The sequence below is a fragment of the Hemibagrus wyckioides genome, linkage group LG07 (assembly GCF_019097595.1).
Source record: "Hemibagrus wyckioides isolate EC202008001 linkage group LG07, SWU_Hwy_1.0, whole genome shotgun sequence".
In the NCBI taxonomy this organism is placed as follows: domain Eukaryota; kingdom Metazoa; phylum Chordata; class Actinopteri; order Siluriformes; family Bagridae; genus Hemibagrus; species Hemibagrus wyckioides.
Genome location: NC_080716.1, coordinates 32800597 through 32825867, shown reverse-complemented (window position 1 = coordinate 32825867; position 25271 = coordinate 32800597). Strand labels below are relative to the sequence as shown.

The 25271-nt window shown below is 44.7% G+C and overlaps 1 protein-coding gene across 1 annotated transcript; it reads left to right on the top strand.

The window, feature by feature from the left end:
- Nucleotides 1-406: 406 nt before the first annotated feature.
- LOC131356528 (uncharacterized) lies at nt 407-25271 on the top strand. The gene is made up of 6 exons (XM_058395619.1): nt 407-621; nt 4279-4366; nt 16151-16444; nt 16552-16842; nt 24170-24342; nt 24828-25271. The coding sequence occupies exons 2-6, from the start codon at nt 4306-4308 to the stop codon at nt 24864-24866; spliced, it is 858 nt and encodes a 285-aa protein (XP_058251602.1). The 5' UTR covers nt 407-621; nt 4279-4305; the 3' UTR covers nt 24867-25271.

The window sequence follows — 25271 nt, the reverse complement described above, 5'->3', positions numbered from 1 at the left end:
ATCTAAACTTAATCACAAGTTTGCTCCCACTGTAGAGGGGTGCAACTATATCAGTTCATTTGAGAGCATCGTTTTTACACACAAATGTTTATTTCAAACACTTAGAAAAATAAATAATAAAAGTTAGTTTTTTAGTACAGCCAGAAGAGAAGAGAAGAGAAGAGAAGAGAAGAGAAGAGAAGAGAAGAGAAGAGAAGGTTATTCTTTTGCCAGAGACTTCTTCAGATTACTCAGAAGTAAATATAAATAAAACATTCTATATATACAAAATGTATACAAAAAGTACAATAAAAGGTGCTGGGGAACTAAGAACATATTGTGGATGATGTGATATTGTACATGGTATAATAATAAGACAGTGATGCAGTCGGTGTTGATTGTGTCAGCTCTGCTCCCTACTGAAAGGGGAGGAGTTATAGAGATGGTTACGGGCAGGACCTCCTGTTGTCTTCTGTGGTCTCTGTCTTCATCTGAACCTGCTTCAGTAGAACTCCAGCATCGCATGCAGGGGGTGAGACAGATACTGAGAAGTTTCAGCATCCTCCTCTCAGACACTTCATCTGTTATGTTTGTCAATACCATAACAGAACTACAGCAAAAAAAGTCTTCAAACTTCACACGGTGAGTTCATTACAGATATTAAAATACATAAATATTATACAGATATTAGAGGTTAAATGACTGAGATGAGTTTATTGTGTTAATAATTTAGTGTTAATACAGAGTGCACTTTTAATAAACTCTCATGAAAAGTTTCTGGGAAATGGCTGCTGAGGGAAAAAACACAGACAGGATGTGGCTCTGAACAGTGTTCTATAGAAAAACATTCTTCTTCTTATTATTATTATTATAATAATAATAATAATAATAATAATAATAATAATAATAATAATAATTAGGGCCCAAGCACTAGCAGTGCAGAGTGCCCTCTTCTTCTTCTAAGGATTATTATTATTATTATTTATTTATTTATTTTTTTCAATCACCTGGGCACTTTTGTGGGTCTTAACATGCTGAAAAACTCTTGAAAATCAGCAGACAGGTTGGAATCTGCGGCCATTAGGATGTCACCGTGGCTCGGCCCTGGGCGTGGCACACACCCGTTACAGAGCCCCCTGGAACATCTTGCTGCATAGCTGATACACACTTGCACGTATCCATGTAGAACTTGGTCCACACTTAGATCTCACTGAACTGAACAACTTTCACACTGCATGTCATTAAGGCTAATCCACAGGAAGTGAGGTATTTTGAGTTGTTTGCAAAACGCCCCAATGGAATGTGAAATACTCCTCCTAGGGAATTGATACAACCGCCACCAAACCCTGGCTAATATGATCTCAAGACATTATTATAACCGCCACCAAACCCAGGCTAATATGATCTCAAGACACTGATACAACCGCCACCAAACCCAGGCTAATATGATCTCAAGACACTGATACAACCGCCACCAAACCCAGGCTAATATGATCTCAAGATATTATTATAACCGCCACCAAACCCAGGCTAATATGATCTCAAGACACTGATACAACCGCCACCAAACCCAGGCTAATATGATCTCAAGATATTATTATAACCGCCACCAAACCCAGGCTAATATGATCTCAAGACATTGATACAACCGCCACCAAACCCAGGCTAATATGATCTCAAGACACTGATACAACCGCCACCAAACCCAGGCTAATATGATCTCAAGACACTGATACAACCGCCACCAAACCCAGGCTAATATGATCTCAAGACATTGATACAACCGCCACCAAACCCAGGCTAATATGATCTCAAGATATTATTATAACCGCCACCAAACCCAGGCTAATATGATCTCAAGACACTGATACAACCGCCACCAAACCCAGGCTAATATGATCTCAAGATATTATTATAACCGCCACCAAACCCAGGCTAATATGATCTCAAGACATTGATACAACCGCCACCAAACCCAGGCTAATATGATCTCAAGACACTGATACAACCGCCACCAAACCCAGGCTAATATGATCTCAAGATATTAATACAACCGCCACCAAACCCAGGCTAATATGATCTCAAGACACTGATACAACCGCCACCAAACCCAGGCTAATATGATCTCAAGACACTGATACAACCGCCACCAAACCCAGGCTAATATGATCTCAAGATATTATTATAACTGCCACCAAACCCAGGCTAATATGATCTCAAGACACTGATACAACCGGCACCAAACCCAGGCTAATATGATCTCAAGACATTGATACAACTGCCACCAAACCCAGGCTAATATGATCTCAAGATATTATTATAACCGCCACCAAACCCAGGCTAATATGATCTCGACATTGATAATGTAAGTTGATGAGGGATTTTTGATCTCAAACGGTTCAGCCGTGAGAAGCCCTTAAACTTATGGCGAATAAAACGAAACAGGAAGTGGCTAATAACTTCTGTGTACATTAAGTGATCTACATGAAACCTTAGGATTATGTTAAGCATTGAAAGCTGATCACACTGATATGACAACTGTGAGTCTCGGTCATAGCGCCACCAACTGGCAGCAGGAAGTGTGTCACTTTTTGAAATCTGTAATATTTTGTCCCTTACTTTCTCCTGATTTGGTTCAGAATCAGTCAGAATAATGTCAGGACATGGCTGATGTGAAACTGTGAAGGAATTTGTGATATTGTGAATGATGTTGCTATGGTGAGGATTTAAATAAGGACATAATAGAAGAAGATTAATGTTCTTATATCTTAACAGTGGAAAGTCCTAATGTATCAAAACATTTTTCATAGAAAGAACAACTGGTTGTGAGTAAGTTTGCCTAGTTTTATGATTTTGTGATGCTCAAAAGGCTCACAACAAATTTTTACATTTATCAGTCCATACTGATAACAGACTAGACATGGTTTTGGCCTGACTCCTGCAGTACTAGACTATGTCCACTAGAGGCTCTTTCCCCTTTGTTAATTTATTTTAAAAAAAATATGGCTTCATGTTCACAATTTATATATGCAGAGTCAACCAAAAATGTATATACACTTCAGGAAAAGAAAAACAGTATGATCTATATTATGTTAGTATAATATTAATAATATTATCATAATATCATCATATATATCAGTCTATAATGTATAGCAATAAATTTAGTAATAAATATTTATACAAAAGTTTCTTTCCCTGGAATGTGTAGACATTTTTCTGGGTGACTCTATATATACAGTATCTCACAGAAGTGAGTACACCCCTGACATTTTTGTAAATATTTTATTATATCTTTTCATGTGACAACACTGAAGAAATGCCCCTCTGCTCCAATGTACAGTAGTGAGTGTCCAGCCTGTATAACAGTGTAAATTTACTGTCCCCTCAAAATAACTCAACACACAGACATTAATGTCTAAACTGTTGGCAACAAAAGTGACTCCACCCCTAAGTGGAAATGTCCAAATTGGGCCCAATTAGCCGTTTACCCTCCCTGGTGTCATGTGACTCGTTAGTGTTACAAGGTCTCAGGTGTGAATGGGGAGCAGGTGTGTTAAATTTGCTGCACACTGCATCAAATTGGTCTGCATGGCTGTCGTCCCAGAAGGAAGCCTCTACTAAAGATGATGCACAAGAAAGCCTGCATACAGTTTACTGAAGACAAGCAGACTAAGGACGTGGAATACTGGAACCATGTCCTGTGGTCCGATGAGACCAGGATAAACTTATTTGGTTCAGATGGCATCAAGCGTGTGTGGTGGCAACCAGGTGAGGAGTACAAAGACAAGTGTGTCTTGTCTACAGTCAAGCATGGTGGTGGGAGTGTCATGGTCTGGGCCTGCATGACTGCTGCCGGCACTGGGGAGCTACAGTTCATTGAGGGAACCATGAATGCCAACATGTACTGTGACATACTGAAGCAGAGCACGATCCCCTCCCTTCAGAGACTGGGACACAGGGCAGTATTCCAACATGATAACAACCCCAAACGCACCTCCAAGATGACCACTGCCTTTCTAAAGAAGCTGAGGGTAAAGGTGATGGACTGACCAAGCATGTCTCCAGACCTAAACCACTATTGACAGGTTTTATACCTATTGCTTCATTTTATGAAAGAACAAGTTGCAAGTAAATGTTAATGAATCTCAGTAAAATCTCACCCCTCACCAAGCTGTCACAGCTGCAGTGTGTGTGTGTGTGTGTGTGTGTTCTGTCTCTACATATTATTCTTATTCTCTCTCACTGTCATTATTGTGTTTATGTACCTGGTTAACTCCTCACCTGTTCTCACCTGTTCAGTGTTGAAGGTGATGTTGTGTCTGAGAGATGAAGTCCTGCAGGGTTCCTCACCTCCTCCTGCTTTTCCTCATCCTCACCTTCATCACAGGTGAGTGTGATTAGTCTCACTGTTCACACTGGGCTCAGTCAGTCCCTCGTACAGTCTCATTGCTCACACTGGGCTCAGTCAGTCCCTCGTACAGTCTCACTGCTCACACTGGGCTCAGTCAGTCCCTCGTACAGTCTCACTGCTCACACTGGGCTCAGTCAGTCCCTCGTACAGTCTCACTGCTCACACTGGGCTCAGTCAGTCCCTCGTACAGTCTTCCACACTTCTATTAAACATGGTGTAACTTTTTCAGGAGTTAATTTGAGTGTTCAGAGTCAAAGTGTGAAAATTCCTACTTCAGTGGTTTTGATACTTTTCTGTAAGAAACAAACCTGAGTGTTACTGCATCATCAAATACAAGAGCCAATCAGGTTCCATATGCAAATACAGGCCAAATAACAGCAGTGTAGTATCTCCCAAATGCCAGAAATGTAAATGTAATTGATGACGGTGAAAGCGTCAGTACTTTTTGGTTCCCCCTGGTGACAGTAACAGTACCAGAGATGATATTTTAGAGCAGAACCTGAATCGGAAACACGTTTTCACGTTGTTGTTGTACTTGAACTACAAGTACAGCTGCTTCTTGTTCGGATATCTGATAATATCTGATTTGGCACAGGTTTTACCCCCTTCCTAACACAGCCCTTCCATTTTATCTGGGTTTGGGACCGGCACTAAGTTATATGTATTTACTGCATTACTACTGATTAACATAGAATTTAACAGACTTAGATTGCTAGTTAGCTACAATCCCTACAGTATAGAGCTCGTCTATAATCTACATAAAGAAACTAGCTAGCTGAGGATAGATTCTTAGGTCATATCCCTACTGAGGAATTAACAGTTACATACATAGGGTAAATGTACCCATTAAGCACAGTACTATCTTCAAGCTTTAAGTATTATCCTACTTGATATCTTAACCAATTGATGTGGTTGTTACTGCATACTTCCTGTAATTTAAAGACAATCTGACAACTGCAGACTCGGATATGGATACCTGTTCTCACTCTTTGGCAGCCATTTTGAAAGCTCTCTGAAAACTTAGACCAGAAAAAGAGTTTCATAAATGCACATTTTTCAGAAGTTTATGCACTTATATTGGCTAGGTATTACAGCTGTGCAAAATTAAATTAAAAGTTCAATGAATAGGATTTTGCATAGTTTAACTTGGAACTTGTATGTGGGAAATACAGTTACAGTTAAATCAAAAGACTGCATAAGACTGCATGCTGTACTAATATGGTATGTCACAGGACTTACTGATTTGTGTTTTAAAATCCAGAATATTATAAATTTATGGTTAGTAGTTTTAGTCTGCTGTACTTTTTTGATTTCATTTTATTGTAAGATGAGCTTAAAGGGTACAATAATTATTTCTGTTGCAAAACCTTTTCCTTTAAATATAATGTAATATTGTTTAATCAAAAAAAAATGACTGCAGTGCCAAAGCACAGTGTGCTCCCTTTAAGCTCACATACACTGAATGCCTATGAATCTATTTCATAAACAGACTTTAAATATTCACTGATGACTGTCACTTTAAGTTAATCCTTAAATGATTAAGCCAGTCATTTTTTTACAGCCTCGGTGACAAAATCGAGGAAGAACTATAGTTCACACTATAAATGTTTACATTTATGTTAATGGTTTTTAAAGCACTGCATGGTATTGCACCAAAATATATTTCCAATCTTTTAATACCCTATCATAATTCATGAAACATGAGATCAAAGGGTGATGGGGCTTTTTCGGTTGGCTGTTCCACGCTTATGGAACCCTCTTTCTATGCACGTTAAATCTTCTACTTCTGTAGATGCTTTTAAGTCGAGCTTGAAGTCTTATCTTTTTAGTGTGACTTTTAATACTGACTAGAGTGTTTAGGATTATACTGACCTTGTGATTTTATTTTTCTGTGTTTTAATGTTGCCTGGAAAGCACTTTGGTCAATGGTTGTTGTTTTAAATGTGCTATAAAAATAAAGATTGTATTGTATACAGCTGAAGACAAAATTATTAGCCCCCCTGTGATATTGTAATTCTTTTTCAAATATTTCCCAAGTGATGTTTAAAAGAGCAAGGGATTTTTTCACAGTATTTCCTATTATATTTTTCTTCTAGAGAAAGTCTTTTAGTTTGGCTGAAATAAAATTATTTTTAAAAATGAAAAAATTGCTAAGGTCAAAATTATTAGCCTCCTTAAGTAATTATTTGTTTGATTGGCTACAGAACAAACCACTGTTGTCCAATTTCTTGCCTAATTAACCCAGTTAAGCAAAATAATATGTACCATCATGGCAAAGACAAAAGAAATTAGTTTAGGCTTGAGAAAAAGAATTGTTCATGCTCACAAAGGAGGAGAAGGATATACACGTTTATCAAAGCGTTTTCAAGTGTCAAGAACTGCCGTGAGAAGTGTTATCAAGAAGTTTAAAGAGACCCACATAGTGGAGAACAAGACTGGCAGAGGCAGGAAGTGAAAGATTTCAAAAACTTTGGGAAGAAAACTAGTGACAGAGGTTTCTAAAGACCCAAGAACTGCCAGGGCACTAGTGAATGACTTAGCAAAGTCTGGGATTGATGTATCAATGAAGACAGGAATGGACTGTGAGGTTGCCGACAAAGAAAGACTCCACTTCTGAAGAAGACACCTACAAGCTAGACTGAAGATTGCTAAGGACAACCTGGGGAAAAATGATGTATACTGGAGACATGTCCTTTGGTCAGATGAGACAAAACTTGAGCTCTTTGGCCATAGAGATGTTGCCTATGTTTGGATAAAGAAGGGAGAGGCTTTCAACCCAAAGAACACCGTTCCCACAGTGAAACATGGCGGTGGGAGTATAATGCTGTGGGGATGTTTCAGTGCATTTGGAACTGGGAATCTCGTCAGGGTTGAAGGAACCATGAAAAAGGAAGACTATGAGAAGATTTTGAGAGACAACCTCAGACAGTCTGCAACAAAACTTGGTCTGAGTCGACGTTTTGTCTTCCAGCATGATGACGACCCAAAGCATACCTCACTTCTGGTGAAGAACTACCTACAAAGGAGCAAAGTGAACGTCCTTGACTGGCCTGCACAAAGCCCAGACTTAAATCCAATAGAAAATCTGTGGGGCACACTAAAGTCCAGAGTTCATGCCAGAAGACCAACAAATCTGGAGGATCTTGAGAGATTGGCTAAGGAGGAATGGGCTGCCACTCCTCAGGAGACATGCTTGAAACTTGTTTTTGATTACTACAACAAACGACTAAAGGCCGTTATCAAAAAAAGGGATACACTACTGACTATTAACATCAGAGGGATAATAATTTTGACCTGTAGACTTTTTTATTATTGGTTATAATTTTGTTTCTGTTTGTATTACAAACACTCCAAGCTTCCTAAATAAACTATAATGTTTAAAAATGCTGTGTTGAAAAAATCTTCTCTCCGTTAAACAGCACTTGGGAATTATTTGAAAAATAATAAGATTTTATAGGGGGTTAATAATTTTGTTTTCAACTGTATATTTATATCAATGGCAGGCCATGCATTTCACACCTAGGCCTTCACTGGTGTCCTTCCTGAATTAATCCACCTCTATGCCACCATTATGATGCCACCATGGGCGTCGCTAGGCCATTTTCTACTCAGCCCTCCTAAAATTCTGTGATTCTCCATAAACTCTACACAAATTAGTGCTCTCCTCAGTCCCCTTTAAATTTCATATGAAAATGGCGGCTCTTCGGCTCCTCCACGTCTTTCAGCGCGTTCTTCAATCCGCAGACCGCGGCATCGCAGAGTGAGGATCAAAGGACAAGCGTTTGTGTGTGTGTGTGTGTGTGTGTGTGTGTGTCAATTAATCAATTAATTAATTAATTGATTGATTACCCTCACTGGGGGCTGACCTCCCCGTAAATGAAAATTCTAGAATCGCCCCTGGAAGCCATGGCAATAGATATTAATCAAACGTTAAGCGTAAAGCTCTGAGTCAGATAGTAAAAGAGCACAATGCGTGTTTACCTGAGTGCAGAGTCAGAAGTCAAGTCAAGAAGCTTTGTCATTACAACCACAGCTGATGCAGTACATAGTGAAATGAAACAATGTTTCTCCAGGACCTGGTGCTACAGAAACATACAACATATAATTACAAACAACAGAAACAACAACACAGAGATAGGACAGAAGTTTGTTCTAGCCACATAAACTACAACATGTGCAACTAGGTGCAAACAGAGCAAGGACAAAATACAGGTATCTAATAGCATATATGTTTGTAACATAGATATAGCAGCATGACAGTGTGGATTGTGCCAAAATGCAGTAGCAGCAAATGAGAGGTTAACATTATAGCAGTGGTTGAAACATCATAACAGCAGTTGAGGTAGTGCAAATAAGTAGTGAACATTATAGTGTGAGTCTTTCCACACAGGTGACAGTCTGTGCGAGTGTGAGAGAGAGTTTTGTACAGTTCAGTCCTGGGTGTTTAGGAGCCTGATGGCTTGAGGAAAGAATGCTCCAGTACCTCTTTCCAGATGGCAGGAGGGTGAAGAGTGTGTGTGAGGGGTGTGTGGGGTGTGTAAGTCAGCAAACTTGATGATGATGGTGGAGTTGGTAGTGTCCATGCAGTCAGAAGTGTACAAAGAGTACAGCAGGGGGTTCAGAACACAACCCTGAGTGCTGAGGGTGATTGAGGCTGAGACATGTCTCCCCATCCTTACTGCCTCTGGTCTGCCAGTTAGGAAATTGGAGATCCACTGACAAAGAGATGGGCTGACTCCCAGGTGCTCCAGCTTGATGGTGAGTGTGGAGAGGATTATAGTGTTAAATGCTGAACTGTAGTCGACAAACAGCATTCTAACATAATTCCCCTTTCTAATGCCCAGGTGAGTGAGTGATGTGTGAAGGAGGTGGGAAATGGCATTGTCGATTGAGCGGTTCAGGCAGTAGGCAAACTGTAGTGGATCCAGTGTGTCTGGTAGTGAAGCGATGAAGTCTCTGTCCAGCCACTCAAAGCACTTCATCACTACTGAGGTCAAGGCTACAGGGCGATAGTCGTTGAGGGAAGCAGGATGGGGTTTCTTTGGGACAGGAACAATGATGGACTCTTTGAAGCACGTGGGGATTGCCGACTGGGTTAAGGAGAGGTTGAATGTGTCTGTGAACAAAGGTGCTAGCTGGTCAGTGCAGGCTCTGAGTATTCGACCTGAGATTCCGTCTGGTTCTGCTGCTTTCCTGGTGTTCACTCTCCTGAAGGCTCTCCTCATGTCATGCTCAGAGATGATGAATGCATTGGTGTTGGCATTCTCTTCCTGTCTGCAGCCATTAGCATTAGCTGTAGCTTTGTCCTTAATCCCTGCCACAGGCTCCTAGAGTCACTCTGTTGGAGCTGTGACTCTAGTTTTCTCCTGTAGCGCTGCTTCGCCTCCTTCACCGCTTTCTGCACATTGTATGATGCAGCCTTGAATGAGGTCATGTCACCCGATGCAAGTCCCACGTTGTAGGCAGCTGTGTGAGATCTCAGAGCGTCGCGGATGGTCTTATCCACCCATGGCTTCTGATTGGGAAACGTTCCGATTGTGGTTTTCTGCACAGTATCATCTGCTAGTTTCCCGATGAATCCCACAACTGCTTCTGGAAACACATTGATGTCATCAGAGCTGCGCCGGAACATGTCCCAGTCTGCGTCATCCAGAGCATCCTGTAGAGCGGCCACCAATTGGTCTGTTCAGCGTGAGACCTCCCTCTGAACCTGAACTTCCTGCTTGAGCCTTTGTTTATATTTTGGCATGAGGAAGATGGCAGCGTGGTCAGACTTCCCAAACAGTGTTGTGTGACTGCTTCATGCAGCTCACATAAAACAGTGTCTGTGTCCGCTTGAGGTGGAATATAAACGGCATATGTCTATGACCAATGTAAACTCCCGAGGAAGATAAAAAGGATGACATTTGATGGTTAATAGTTCCAGGTTGGGTGTGCAGGAGCGTGTGAGAGGAACAATGCTCACGCTGTTGCACCAGCTGCTGTTCACCATTAAACACACACCGCCTCCTCTTGACTTCCCCGATTCCAGTGTGCTGTCCATGCAGTGAACCGAGAAGAACTCGGCCGGCTGGATGGTGTGGTCCGGCACTGCTGGGTTCAGCCATGTCTCGGTGAAGCAGAGGAGATTGCAGTCCGGGATGTCTCTCTGGAACTTTACCCTGGCCCTGAGATCATTGAGCTTGTTCTCCAGCGACTGGACGTTGGCGAGCAGAATGCTAGGCAGAGGTGTGCGGTGTGTACGGGCTCTCAGCCTGTTCTTGACGCCGGTTCTTTTCCCTTGGGGCCGCCGCTTTGGGTCATGTCCTTTTTGTTCTCCCTCAGGATCTCACTCGGCCAGCTTTGATCCGGGGGTTAAAAACGTCGAATTGTGAGTACATTGTACACCAATAGAAATAAGAATATCTCTATCATACTCAGTGCACTCCATTTAGAAGAATTTGCCGGTTCAAAAGTACTGTACGTTAACTTAAAAAACAAAAACAAAGAAAGCGGGGTCGGAGCAGTCGTGACGGTAGCCGACCTCACCGGCGCCATCTTGGTCCAGCTCCTGTGGCAGGTTGAACTTCCTCAGCTGCCGAAGGAAGTACAATCTTTGTTGGGCCTTTTTGACAATGGAGTCAATGTGAGTGTCCCACTTCAGGTCCTGAGAGATGGTGGTGCCCAGGAAACTGAATGATTCCACTGTTCTTGCAGTACTGTTTATGATGGTGAGTGGGGGGGGTACAGGGGTGTTCCTCCTGAAGTCCACTCTCATCTCCACTATTTTGAGTGTTGAGCTCCAGGTGGTTGAGACTATACCAGACAGCCAGCTGCTCAACCGCTTGCCTGCAAGCAGACTCATCACCATCCTTGATGAGGCCAATGACTATAGTGTTGTCCGCAAACTTCAGGAGCTTGACAGATGGATCTGTAGAGGTGCAGTCATTTGTGTAAAGGGAGAAGAGCAGTGGATTTCCCGAGTTTCACTACCTGTTGCCTATCTATCAGAAAGCTGGTAATCCACTGAAAGATAGAGCTAGGAACAGAGAGCTGGGTCACTTTGGTAATCTGTCAAAAGGCTAACTAACCTACACTTATGACAGGTAAAATGATTGCTAACAACAGGATTAATTACTGAACATTCTGCAAGGAGCCTAGAAAAGCTGAGTGTTTGCAACTTACCCTTTAGATTCAAGATTCAAGAAGCTTTTATTGTCATTTCAACCACATATAGCTGATGCAGTACATAGTGAAATGAAACACCGTTTCTCCAGGACCTGGTGCTACAGAAACATACAACAACAAAGAGTTCAACACAAGAAAAACACCACCACAGAGCTAGGACAGAAGTTTGTCTTAGCCACATAAAGTGCACAGTGTGCAGCTAGGTGCAAACAGAGCATAGACAAGACAGTGCAAAAGACAATAAATACAAGAAAGACAACACAAAAAACACAAGACACTTAGCGCCGAAAAAGAAAGAAAAGAACATGTGTAATGGAATGTAAGTGAAATAAAATAACATAAAATGAAATGTACAAAAAAATACAACAGCAGCGGTAGAGGTAGTGCAAATAGAAATAAACATAAATATAACTATAGCAGCGGATGACAGGTAGAGGTAGTGCAATAAGTAATGAACAATATAAATTGTGTGTGTGTGTCCACACAGTCGAGAGAGAGAGTGTGTGTGTGTGTGTATCTGTGTGTGAGACAGAGAGTTGATATACTGTTCAGTCCTGAGTGAGTGTGTGTGTGTGTGAGAGAGTGTAGAACAGTTCAGTCCTGTGAGAGTGTGTGTGTGTGTGAGAGAGTGTAGAACAGTTCAGTCCTGTGAGAGTGTGTGTGTGAGAGTGTAGAACAGTTCAGTCCTGAGTGAGAGTGTGTGTGTGTGTGTGTGTGTGTGTGTGTGTGTGTGTGTGTGAGAGAGTGTAGAACAGTTCAGTCCTGAGTGAGAGTGTGTGTGTGTGAGTGTAGAACAGTTCAGTCCTGGGTGTTGAGGAGCCTGATCGCTTGAGGAAAGAAACTGTTACAGTCTGGTTGTGAGGCCCGAATGCTCCGGTACCACTTTCCAGATGGCAGGAGTGTGTAAGAGTGTGTGTGAGGGGTGTGTGGGGTCAGCCACAATGCTATTAGCTTTGCGGATGCAGCGTGCAGTGTAAATGTCTGTGATAGAGGGAAGAGAGACTCTGATAATCTTTTCAACTGTCCTCACTATCCGCTGAAGGGTTTTGCGATCCGAGACGGTGCAGTTCCCAAACCAGGCAGTGATGCAGCTGCTCAGGACGCTCTCCATGGTCACTCTGTAACACAGTCAGGATGGGGGAAGGGAGATGGGCTTTCCTCAGCCTCCTCAGGAAGTAGAGGCACTGCTGGGCTTTCTTGGTGATGGAGTCTCTTGACGATCTCCACCGAGGATCCGTCAATGAACAGCGGAGAATGGTCACTCTGTGCTCTCCTGAAGTCAACCACCATCTCTTTAGTCTTGTTGACGTTCAGAGACAGGTTGTTGGCTCTGCACCAGGCTGCTAGTTGTTGCAGCTCCTCTCTGTATGCTGACTCATCATTCTTACTGATGAGACCCACCACAGTTGACACGACATTGGCGAACTTGATGATGTGGTTGGAGCTGTGCATTGCTGCACAGTTGTGAGTCAGGAGAGTGAACAGCAGTGGACTGAGCACACAGCCCTGAGGAGCTCCAGTGCTCAGTGTGATGGTGCTGGAGATACTGTTCCCGATCCGGACTGATTGAGGTCTCCCAGTCAGGAAATCCAGGATCCAGTTGCAGAGAGAGGTGTTCAGGCCCAGCAGGTTCTCAATCAGCTGCTGAGGGATGATCGTGTTGAATGCTGAACTGAAATCTATGAACAGCATTCGAATGTAGGAGTCCTTACAGTCCAGGTGTGTGAGGGCCAGATGGAGAAATGTGTTGATGGCGTCGTCTGTGGAGCGGTTAGGACGAATCTTCTGCTTTCAGCTGCGCCCTTTAGAAGTCATAAACCTCCTCCTTAGCCTTCCTCTTCTCCTCTTTCTCAGCGGTTCCATCCTCAGCATTTTTCCCCCAATATAATCCATATCCCACCTCTGTGTGATGACTCGTCAGAGGCAGGTCGGATAGAATCCATTTGCAGATTTATGGAAGAAGACAGCAGGAACAACTTGTAAACCTTTAGCAGTGCAGAAGTCAAAAAAATGGAAAACCAAATAACACTAGCGACAAAACCAAAACATAAACCAAAACTCGTAAATGAGAGGATAAACAGGAGAAAGTCCATACACAATAGTCCATACAAGAAAGGGAGTAATCCAAGTCTTGGTAAGTCACACGGCAACGTTACTTCGCAAAGAATGCTGGTTAGCATGCTGCTTATATCCTATTGTGCTACCAGGAAGTGAACCCAGAGGGGTTAGTATTCAGGTGAGGGCTCCCTCTGGTGGGCTGGATGATGTTGTGACATTACAGAACCCCCCCCCCTCTAAGAACACCTCCTGGTGTTCGTCGATGTGGGCACCCTCTGGGGCGTGGGCCAGGCCTGTTAGGGAAGGTGCGGTGGAACTCCTCAATTAAGAAGGGATCGAGGATGTCAGCAGATTCTACCCAGCAACGCTCCTCTGGGTCGCACCCCTCCCAGTCCACCAAATACTGCAGTCGGCGGCCGACATGACGGGAGTTCAGGAGGGCATGGACCTGGTAAGCTGGTGCCCCATCAATGTCTAGGGGGAGATGTGGTAGACCTCTCGGGGCACTGGTAGACTTGGTGGCCTGGTTGACTGCAGTAATAGCAGAGCTGCTGATGATAACGTCTTTGACGTTCCTCGGTCGTAATGCGAGTTTGGCCTAATTGCATAGGTTCAGGGACTTCAGCAAGGCTGTGAATTTCATGTCATTAGCGAGTTACTGAGTGAGGGGGGGCAGGAGGTGGACCATGTTGACGATGAAGGTTATCCAGTCTAATGGTGGTAGAGATATACTGTGATAACGAGACATTAGAGTCCTTGCAGGCCATCTCTGCTTGAAGTGCTGGAGTTAAACCCTCATGGAAAACTGCCAACAACGCCGTAGAATTCCAGCCAGACTGTGCAGCAAGCGTGCGGAACTTAATGACGTACTCTGCAGCTGATTCAGACCCTTGGCATAGCTCCAGTAGTTGCACTGAGATGTCTTTGCTTCCAGCCGGGTACTCGAACACCTCGCGAATTAACCCTGTGAGATAGCTGGCTGAAGACTTAACTTGGGGGTCTGAGTCCCACACCACTGAAGCCCAAGCTAATGCTTTACCCATCAGCAGAGAAAGCATGAATGCACACCTGATAGTCACTCCTGTAAGTCTCTGGTTGTTGGGTGAAAAAGTTGTCACATTTGGCAGAGGAAACCACGGCAGCAGTCGGCTGATCCATCAAACTTTTCGGGGAGAGCGAAACATGGTAGTTCATGGTGTGGTTGCGGTGTGGGAGCCGAAGTGGTAGCAGCGTGGTGGGCTTGTTGTTGTAGCTGCTGGTTGGTAGCTTTAAGCGTCTCCACTTTGGCTTGGTAGGCACGGATAATCATCCCCTGGCGCCATATTGCTGCCTGTAAATCCGCTGGATTCTCAGATGGCGAAGTAACCTGTGATGACTCGTCAGAGGCAGGTCGGATAGAATCCATTTGCAGATTTATGGAAGAAGACAGCAGGAACAACTCGTAAACCTTTAGCAGTGCAGAAGTCAAAAAAATGGAAAACCAAATAACACTAGCGACAAAACCAAAACATAAACCAAAACTCGTAAATGAGAGGATAAACAGGCAAAAGTCCATACACAATAGTCCATACAAGAAAGGGAGTAATCCAAGGCTTGGTAAGTGACACGGCAACGTTACTTCGCAAAGAATGTTGGTTAGCATGCTGCTTATATCCTAGTGTGCTACCAGGAAGTGAACCCAGAGGGGTTAGTATTCAGGTGAGGGCTCCCTCTGGTGGGCTGGATGATGTTGTGACATTACACTTTGCACATGCCCAGACCATCTCAATTTCACCTCTCTCACTTTGTTTCCAAACCGCCCCACCTGTGCTGTCCCTCTTATATACTCATTTCTAATCCTCTCAATCCTCATCACTCCCAACGCAAACTGCAGGATCTTCCATTCTGCACCTCTAGCCCTACCTCCTGTCTTTTTGTAAATGCTATTGTCTCCAAACCATACAACATAACTGGTCTCACTACTGTCTTGCCAATTTTCCCCTTCACTCTTGCAGACACATTTCATTTGCAAACCATGCCTGCCACTCTTTCCCACCCATAAAGTTTAAATTAATATTTATTCCTAATGATCAGAAACAGTAAGATCAGTTATCTACAGAAAATAAAATTTATCCCTACTGAGCAAGAGATGATCTGAGGAAGAAACTTTGAGAGGAACCAGGCTCAGAAGGGAACCCATCCTCATTTGGGTGACACTGGACAGTAAATCATGTAAATGTTGATAATGTCCTTTCTATAACAGCAGCTGAGAGCTCTTGAGGAACTAATAGCTCAGTGTAGTTTATGAGATATATTATATATTATAGACTTAACAGTAATTCCTGCTGAAAGCTAACTGATGCAACAGCAGTTCAGAGACAGTCTCCAAGTGGTTCTATTAACAGCAGTCCCCTGGGTCACAGGCTGTCCACACAGATCCATCCACAGCAGCACTACTCCAACCAGGGGTAGAGCATATTAAGATGCGTTGTTTGTTTTTGTTGTTTTTTTGTTTAGATTTACATTTTATTCTGTTTATCTTCTCCTCTCTTTCAGTTCCTGTATCAGGTGTCACTGTAAAGGTGGAGTTTAACCAGACTGCTGCTCTGCCCTGTGAACAGACATGTTCTGATGAGGCCACATGGTCTCTGTCCACTGACTCAGATTATGTAGTGGCTCGGTGTGGTCAGACATCCTGTAGGTCAGCAGAGGGATTTAAAATGTCCCATGGTCAGTATCTAAAGGGAGATCTCACCCTCACCATCACTGCAGTTGATTACAGTAAGAGGAACATGTACACGTGTCATTGTGATGGAAGAGACGTTAATGATGTGCTTCTCCTCATCGAGTGTAAGTGTCTTTACTGATCTATAGTTTATAAACTCTCACTGATTTAGGTTTAATGTGTTATAACACATTTACATCCAGTTAAGATTCCTGGTGTTTTTTCTCCTCAGCCATCACATCATCAGTTCAGATAAATCCTGGTGAAGATCTGCAGCTGGATTTGCACGTATCAGACCAGGTGGAGGTGATCTGTACGGGTGAAAACTCCTCTTCACATGGTGTACAGATCTGCAGAGTGGATGGAGGTTCCCTAAACTGTACAGATGAATACACACCGAGAACATCACTCACTAACACACTCCTTACACTGAGAGGAGTAAAGTCCACTGATGAGGGAGTTTACATCGTCAGAGACACGGAGATTAACGAGAACCTTCATATTTACTCAGTTTCAGTGAAAGGTACGTATTCAGTGTGATTTGTGTCAGTGTGTAAAATTCAACATTTATCAGAATAAACTGAATGATGGGAAACATTGAGTCCAGTTTTATGTTAGTGATGGTGTGATAACGGCTAACAGTCTGATTTTAGCATCTGATCTTGACTTTAATTAAATCACATCACATCACCATTACCCTGCTTTATAAAATCAGAACATGTTTTAAAGACCAAACAATAAGATATAAAAATATAATCCATAGAAATGTCAGAGATTATAGAAATATAATTATCCTTCTGGACTTGTCTCATGGTCTGGTGTTTGACTTGGTCTGCAGTCTGTTGAAGTGTGATCTCTCCACATGCTGTGTGATTATCACGTCTGTGACACGTCTAATCTGATTTTGTTAGCAGCAGATCCTTTAAATCCTGTTGCAAGGTGGGGTCTCCATGGATCGGACTTGTTTGTCCACCACATCCCACAAACCCACTTTCTTCCATTGCTCTGTGGTCCAGTTCTAATGTTCACATGCCCATTGTTGGTACTTTTGGTGGTGCACAGGGGTCAGCATGGGCATCCTGACCGGTCTGCGGCTATGTGGCCCCATACACAACAAACTGTCCTGCACTGTATTCTGACCCCTTTCTGTCAGAACCAGCATTAACTTCTTCAGCAATCTGAGAAACAGTAGCTCGTCTGTTGGATCGGATCACACAGGCCAGCCTTCTCTCCCCACATGCATCAATGAGCCTTGACCATGACCCTGTGTCCGTTTCACCACTGTTCCTTCCTTGGACCACTGCAGACCGGGAACACCTCACAAGAGCTGCAGTTTTGGAGATACTCTGATCCAGTGGTCTAGCCATCACAATTTGTCCTTTTGGTCAAACTCGCTCAAATCCTTACACTTATCCATTTTACCTGCTTCTAACATCAATTTTGAGGACAAAATGTTCACTTGCTGCCTAATATATCCCACCCTGCTAAAAAAAATCAGATATCAATAGAGAAAAATATCATGCTGGATATCTATACTGATATGGACCTGGTAATGTGTGAGGAACGAAAGGATGCCATATCATCTGATGTAAATGAAAATTATCAACCTACAGAGGGCTGAATTAAAAGACACCCCAAAAATCAAAGTGAAAAAATGATGCAGCAGGCTAGTCCATTTTGCTGAAATTTCATTGCAGCAACTCAAAATGTCCTAAACAATGTCCAGGCATGCTCTTAATGAGACAACGGATGATGTCCTGGGGTTTTTCCTGCCAGATCTGGACCAGGCCATCAGTGAGCTCCTGGACAGTCTGAGGTGCGAACTGGCGGCATCGGATGGACAGAAACATGTCCCAAAGGTGTTCTATTGGATTTAGGTCAGGCGAGCATTCAATGGTATCAATTCCTGCATTCTCTTGCCACATGAGGCCGGGCATTATCGTGCACCAGGAGGAAACTAGGACCCTCTGCACCAGCGTAGGGTATGACAATGGGTCCAAGGATTTCATCCCAATACCCAGACTGTCTTTATACACAATTCTAAAAACTTCTAATTTGGTTTTTCTCCACTTTGGCTTGAGGTTACGGGTGTGTAAGAGTGTGTGTGAGGGGTGTGTGAGGTGTGTGTGTGTGGGGTGTGTAAGAGTGTGTTTGAGGGGTGTGTGGGGTGTGTAAGAGTGTGTGTGTGGGGTGTGTAAGAGTGTGTGTGTGAGGGGCGTGTGGGGTGTGTAAGAGTGTGTGTGAGGGGTGTGTAACAGTGTGTAAGAGTGTGTGTGAAGGCTGTGAGGCGTGTGTAAGAGTGTGTGTGAGGGGTGTGTAAGAGAGTGTGTGAGGGGTGTGTGTGAGGGGTGTGAGGTGTGTGTGGGGTGTGTGAGGGGTGTGTGGGGTGTGTGAGGGGTGTGTGGGGTGTGTCTGAGGGGTGTGTGAGGTGTGTGAGAGGGGTGTGTGGGGTGTATAAGAGTGTGTGTGAGGGGTGTGTGGTGTGTGTGAGGGGTGTGTGGGGTATGTGAGAGTGTGTGTGTGGAGTGTGTGTGAGGGGTGTGTGGGGTGTGTGAGGGGTGTGAGGGGTGTGTAAGAGTGTGTGTGAGGGGTGTGTGGGGTGTGTCTGAGGGGTGTGTGGGGTGTGTCTGAGGCGTGCGTGGGGTGTATAAGAGTGTGTGGGTTGTGTGAGAGTGTGTGTGAGGGGTGTGTGAGAGTGTGTGTGAGGGGTGTGTGGGGTGTGTGAGAGTGTGTGTGAGGGGTGTGTGGGGTATGTGAGAGTGTGTGTGGGGTGTGTGAGAGTGTGTGTGAGGGGTGTGTGGGGTGTGTAAGAGAGTGTATGAGGGGTGTGTGGGGTGTGAGAGTGGGTGTGTGAAAGTGTGTGTGAGGGGTGTGTAAGAGTGTGTGTGAGGGGTGTGTGGGGTGTGTAAGAGTGTGTGTGAGGGGTGTGTGAGAGTGTGTGAGGGGTGTGTGGGGTGTGTAAGAGTGTGTGTGAGGGGTGTGTGGGGTGTGTAAGAGTGTGTGTGAGGGTTGTGTGGGGGGGGTGTGAAAGAGTGGGTGGGGGGGGTGTGTGGGGTGTGTAAGAGTGTGTGTGAGGGGTGTGTAAGAGTGTGTGTGAGGGGTGTGTGGGGTAAGAGTGTGTGTGAGGGGTATGTGGGGTGTGTAAGCGTGTATGTAAGGGGTGTGTAAGAGTGTGTGTGTGGGGTGTGTAAGAGTGTGTGTGAGGTGTGTGTGAGGGGTGTGTGGGGTGTGTAAGAGTGGGTGTGAGGGGTGTGTGGAGTGTGTCTGTGGGGTGTGTGGGGTGTGTAAGAGTGTGGGTGAGCGGTGTGTCGGGTGTGTAAGTGTGTGTGTGAGGGGTGTGTGGGGTGTGTAAGAGTGTGTGTGAGGGGTGTGTAAGAGTGTGTGTGAGGGGTGTGTGTGGTGTGTGTGAGGGGTGTGTGTGGTGTGTAAGAGTGTGTGTGAGGGGTGTGTGGGGTGTGTAAGAGTGTGTGTGAGGGGTGTGTGGGGTGTGTAAGAGTGTGTGTGAGGGGTGTGTGGGGTGTGTAAGAGTGTGTGTGAGGGGTGTGTAAGAGTGTGTGTGAGGGGTGTGTGGGCTGTGTGAGAGTGTGTGTGAGGGTTGTGTAAGAGTGTGTGTGAGGGTTGTGTGTGTTGTGTGTGAGGGGTGTGTGTGGTGTGTAAGAGTGTGTGTGTGAGGGGTGTGTGGGGTAAGAGTGTGTGGGAGGGGTGTGTGGGGTGTGTAAGTGTGTGGGAGGGGTGTGTGGGGTGTGTAAGTGTGTGTGAGGGGTGTGTAAGAGTGTGTGTGAGGGGTGTGTGGGGTAAGAGTGTGTGTGAGGGGTGTGTGGGGTAAGAGTGTGTGTGAGGGGTGTGTGGGGTGTGTAAGAGTGTGTGTGAGGGGTGTGTAAGAGTGTGTGTGTGAGGGGTGTGTGGGGTGTGTAAGAGTGTGTGTGAGGGGTGTGTGGGGTAAGAGTGTGTGTGAGGGGTGTGTAGGGTGTGTAAGAGTGTGTGTGAGGGGTGTGTAAGGGTGTGTGTGTGGTGTGTGTGTGGTGTGTGTGAGGGGTGTGTGTGGTGTGTAAGAGTGTGTGTGAGGGGTGTGTAAGAGTGTGTTTGAGGGGTGTGTGGGGTGTGTAAGAGTGTGTGTGTGAGGGGTGTGTGGGGTGTGTAAGAGTGTGTGTGAGGGGTGTGTAAGAGTGTGTGTGAGGGGTGTGTAAGAGTGTGTGTGAGGGGTGTGTAAGAGTGTGTGTGAGGGGTGTGTGGGGTAAGAGTGTGTGTGAGGGGTGTGTGGGGTAAGAGTTTGTGTTAGGGGTGTGTGGGGTTTGTAAGAGTGTGTGTGAGGGGTGTGTAAGAGTGTGTGTGAGGGGTGTGTGGGGTAAGAGTGTGTGTGAGGGGTGTGTGGGGTAAGAGTTTGTGTTAGGGGTGTGTGGGGTGTGTAAGAGTGTGTGTGAGGGGTGTGTGGGGTTTGTAAGAGTGTGTGTGTGAGGGGTGTGGGGTGTGTAAGAGTGTGTGTGTGAGGGGTGTGTGGGGTTTGTAAGAGTGTGTGTGTGAGGGGTGTGTGGGGTGTGTAAGAGTGTGTGTGTGAGGGGTGTGGGGGGTGTGTAAGAGTGTGTGTGAGGGGTGTGTGGGGTGTGTAAGAGTGTGTGTGAGGGGTGTGTGGGGTGTGTAAGAGTGTGTGTGAGGGGTGTGTGGGGTGTGTAAGAGTGTGTGTGTGGGGTGTGTAAGAGTGTGTGTGAGGGGTGTGTGGGGTGAGTGTGTGAGGGGTGTAAGAGTGTGTGTGAGGGGTGTGTGGGGTGTGTAAGAGTGTGTGTGAGGGGTGTGTCGGGTGTGTAAGAGTGTGTGTGTGAGGGGTGTGTGGGGTGTGTAAGAGTGTGTGTGATGGGTGTGTCGGGTGTGTAAGAGTGTGTGTGAGGGGTGTGTGGGGTAAGAGTGTTTGTGAGGGGTGTGTGGGGTGTGTGGGGTGTGTAAGAGTGTGTGTGAGGGGTGTGTAAGAGTGTGTGTGTGGTGTGTGTGTGGTGTGTGTGAGGGGTGTGTGTGGTGTGTAAGAGTGTGTGTGAGGGGTGTGTAAGAGTGTGTTTGAGGGGTGTGTGGGGTGTGTAAGAGTGTGTGTGAGGGGTGTGTGGGGTGTGTAAGAGTGTGTGTGAGGGGTGTGTAAGAGTGTGTGTGATGGGTGTGTCGGGTGTGTAAGAGTGTGTGTGAGGGGTGTGTGGGGTGTGTAAGAGTGTGTGTGAGGGGTGTGTCGGGTGTGTAAGAGTGTGTGTGAGGGGTGTGTCGGGTGTGTAAGAGTGTGTGTGAGGGGTCTGTCGGGTGTGTAAGAGTGTGTGTGAGGGGTGTGTAAGAGTGTGTGTGAGGGGTGTGTAAGAGTGTGTGTGAGGGGTGTGTCGGGTGTGTAAGAGTGTGTGTGAGGGGTCTGTCGGGTGTGTAAGAGTGTGTGTGAGGGGTGTGTCGGGTGTGTGTGAGGGGTGTGTCGGGTGTGTAAGAGTGTGTGTGAGGGGTGTGTCGGGTGTGTAAGAGTGTGTGTGAGGGGTGTGTCGGGTGTGTAAGAGTGTGTGTGAGGGGTGTGTCGTGTGTGTGAGGGGTGTGTCGGGTGTGTAAGAGTGTGTGTGAGGGGTGTGTCGGGTGTGTAAGAGTGTGTGTGAGGGGTGTGTCGGGTGTGTAAGAGTGTGTGTGAGGGGTGTGTCGGGTGTGTAAGAGTGTGTGTGAGGGGTGTGTCGGGTGTGTAAGAGTGTGTGTGAGGGGTGTGTCGGGTGTGTCAGAGTGTGTGTGTCGGGTGTGTCAGAGTGTGTGTGAGGGGTGTGTCGGGTGTGTCAGAGTGTGTGTGAGGGGTGTGTCGGGTGTGTACGAGTGTGTGTGAGGGGTGTGTAAGAGTGTGTAAGAGTGTGTGTGAGGAGAGTGTCGGGTGTGTAAGAGTGTGAGTGAGGGGTGAGTAAGGATGTGTGTGAGGGGTGTGTCAGAGTGTGTGTGAGGGGTGTGTCGGGTGTGTAAGAGTGTGTGTGAGGGGTGTGTCGGGTGTGTAAGAGTGTGTGTGAGGGGTGTGTCGGGTGTGTAAGAGTGTGTGTGAGGGGTGTGTAAGAGTGTGTGTGAGGGGTGTGTGGGGTGTGTAAGAGTGTGTGTGAGGGGTGTGTAAGAGTGTGTGTGAGGGGTGTGTGGGGTGTGTAAGAGTGTGTGTGAGGGGTGTGTGGGGTGTGTAAGAGTGTGTGTGAGGGGTGTGTGGGGTGTGTAAGAGTGTGTGTGAGGGGTGTGTAAGAGTGTGTGTGAGGGGTGTGTGGGGTGTGTAAGAGTGTGTGTGAGGGGTGTGTGGGGTGTGTAAGAGTGTGTGTGAGGGGTGTGTGGGGTGTGTAAGAGTGTGTGTGAGGGGTGTGTAAGAGTGTGTGTGAGGGGTGTGTGGGGTGTGTAAGAGTGTGTGTGAGGGGTGTGTGGGGTGTGTAAGAGTGTGTGTGAGGGGTGTGTGAGAGTGTGTGTGTGGGGTGTGTGAGAGTGTGTGTGAGGGGTGTGTAAGAGTGTGTGTGATAGAGGGGAGAGAGACTCTGATGATCTTCTCAGCTGTCTTCACTATCTGCTGAAAAAATATTTAAATATATTTAAAAATTGAAATATAAAATTTCGTGACTCTGAGTCACTGCAAGGGTTCAGTCCAATTTGGGAGAGATGTCCTCATTTAATTCCTCTGGCAAATCTGTGATGGAGAGCCGTAAGCACACTTTACTTCATTCTGCTTATGCCTTGTGCTGCTTGACTGTCCATACTGTCAGGTACTGCGAGACCATTTAGTGCTTCATAGGTCAGTAACAGGATTTTATAATCAGTGTAGTGTGGATAAAATAGGAGTGATGTGTTCATATCTTCTGGTTCTGGTTAGGACTCTAGCTGCTGCATTCTGGACTAACTGGAGCTTGTTTCTGCTCCTACTGGAACATCCAGACAGTAAGACAATTTGATACTGGCCCGTAGTTGGACAGCTGACAGGAATTGAGGTCAGGTTTTTTAATCAGGGGTTTGATAAACGCTGCTTTAAATAATTTAGGCACATAGCCAGTGCTAAGGAAAGAATTGATTATCTTTAATGATCTATAATTTTACAAAATCACAGTTAGCCAGAACTGACAGTCTAAAAATACATGACAATCTTAGTGTTATTATTACATTTTTTGTAAAGTGTTGGATTTGGCATTTATTTAATCTTAAACCTGTTTAACTATTTATTTAAATAGTATTTTTGTTTTCATACAGAAAGTGGGAGTGCCCACTGGGGGGTGGTAGGAGATGGGAGTTGCCTCTGGCTTGCTCATTAGGGATATATATTCATTTAACTTTTTCATTTTGTTATTTTATGTTTCTATATTTCTGGAAAGCTCCTTTGAGCCAATGTCCATTGTTTAAAGCGCTATACAAATAAATTGAATTGAGGAAGGAGGATGAGGGGAAGGAGGCGGGGCTTCCTGACAGTGTCCAGTAAAATCTGAGAATTTAAAACACTCCTGTAAATCATTCCAGATTCAAAAATTTTAATTAAATTAAATAGAATTTCCATATTTACACCTGACCAAAAAAAAAAACTTAATGTACACAAATAAAACTAAATAATGTTACACATAATAATAATCTAAAGCTTCTCCTGTTGGCCTCAGAGAGTTAGTGAAGAAAAATACTCATCAATTCATAATTTCTGGACTGAATTGTACACTTTAGTTACATTTGTCAGTCACAGCAGGAGGAAATGACATCAGATGACAGGAAATGATTAAAGATGTCAGAAGTACAGTTCTGTTTTTAATCTACAGTGTAAGTGTATTTTTGTCATGAGCTACTGATAACACCAGTAACAAACATGGTGCGCGTGTGTGTGTGTGTGTGTGTGTGTGTGTGTGTGTGTGAAACAGATCAGAACGCACAGCAGAAGAATATACCAGTGTGGGTGATTGGCTTGATAGTGACAGTGGTGCTGTTGGTGCTGGTGGTGGTGGTGGTGCTGGTGGTGTTGCTGGTGATCAGGTTTCTGTGTGTGAAAAACCAGCGCATGAAGGAAGAAATTGAGCTCAACGAACGTCCCCCTGTAAGTATCAGAGACATGCATCAGTGTGACATCAGAGATCACATGACTGTGTGCTGTAACCAGAATAAGATCCACATCACCCTGATTAGACACCACTGTCACTGCATGGACACTTCCACAGAAGAAATATAATCATCACCTATAAATGACACTTTTACTGTCAGAATCGTTCCACATTTTATTCAGTAATCTCACATCATCACTGAGAGAGAACACTTCACTGTTTAAACATCAGATTATTGAGAGTTTTAAACATTTATCTGAACACTCAGCATTACATTTGATGCTCTGACTCTGTAACAGTGAATTCCTCCAGTCTCAGAGTGTGATGGAAATCCTGGACAGTTTCATTAAATCCAGACTTTAAACTGATTTTTATTCACCAGACTCACAGCAGATGGGAGGAATTTACTGAGAGTGGTGTTTTTGGTGAATAGTATTTAATAATTACTAACAGTATTTAATGACTGTGTGTCTGTTAACAGATCATTTCAGGAGAGGGAGAGAATACACGAAACTACTGAACGGTGGAATAAAGGGATGAGAGCAGAAAGGAGAGGCTGGGACACAAGAATGACCGACTCAGACACCAGAGAGATGAAATCTCATTACGTGGTTTTTTTGTTTTTTTTTAAACTCCTGGAATCCACACAAAGTTTGATAAATGAGGCTCCAGATCCTTTGAATTAATTTTCACAACACCAAAAACATCAATACTTAGTGATATTTCTTTATTACTGGATCATTTCTTACAGAACACACACCTCACAGTTGTTTTAGGAAGATTAGCATTCATTATGACTCTCAACACCTTTTATTTCATTCTGTCTCAGTTTTGGAGAAAGAAATGGTGTAATAATGTAAATACAGTGCCTTGCAAAAGTATTCACCCCCCCCGGCATTTTTCATGTTTTGTTACATTATAACCT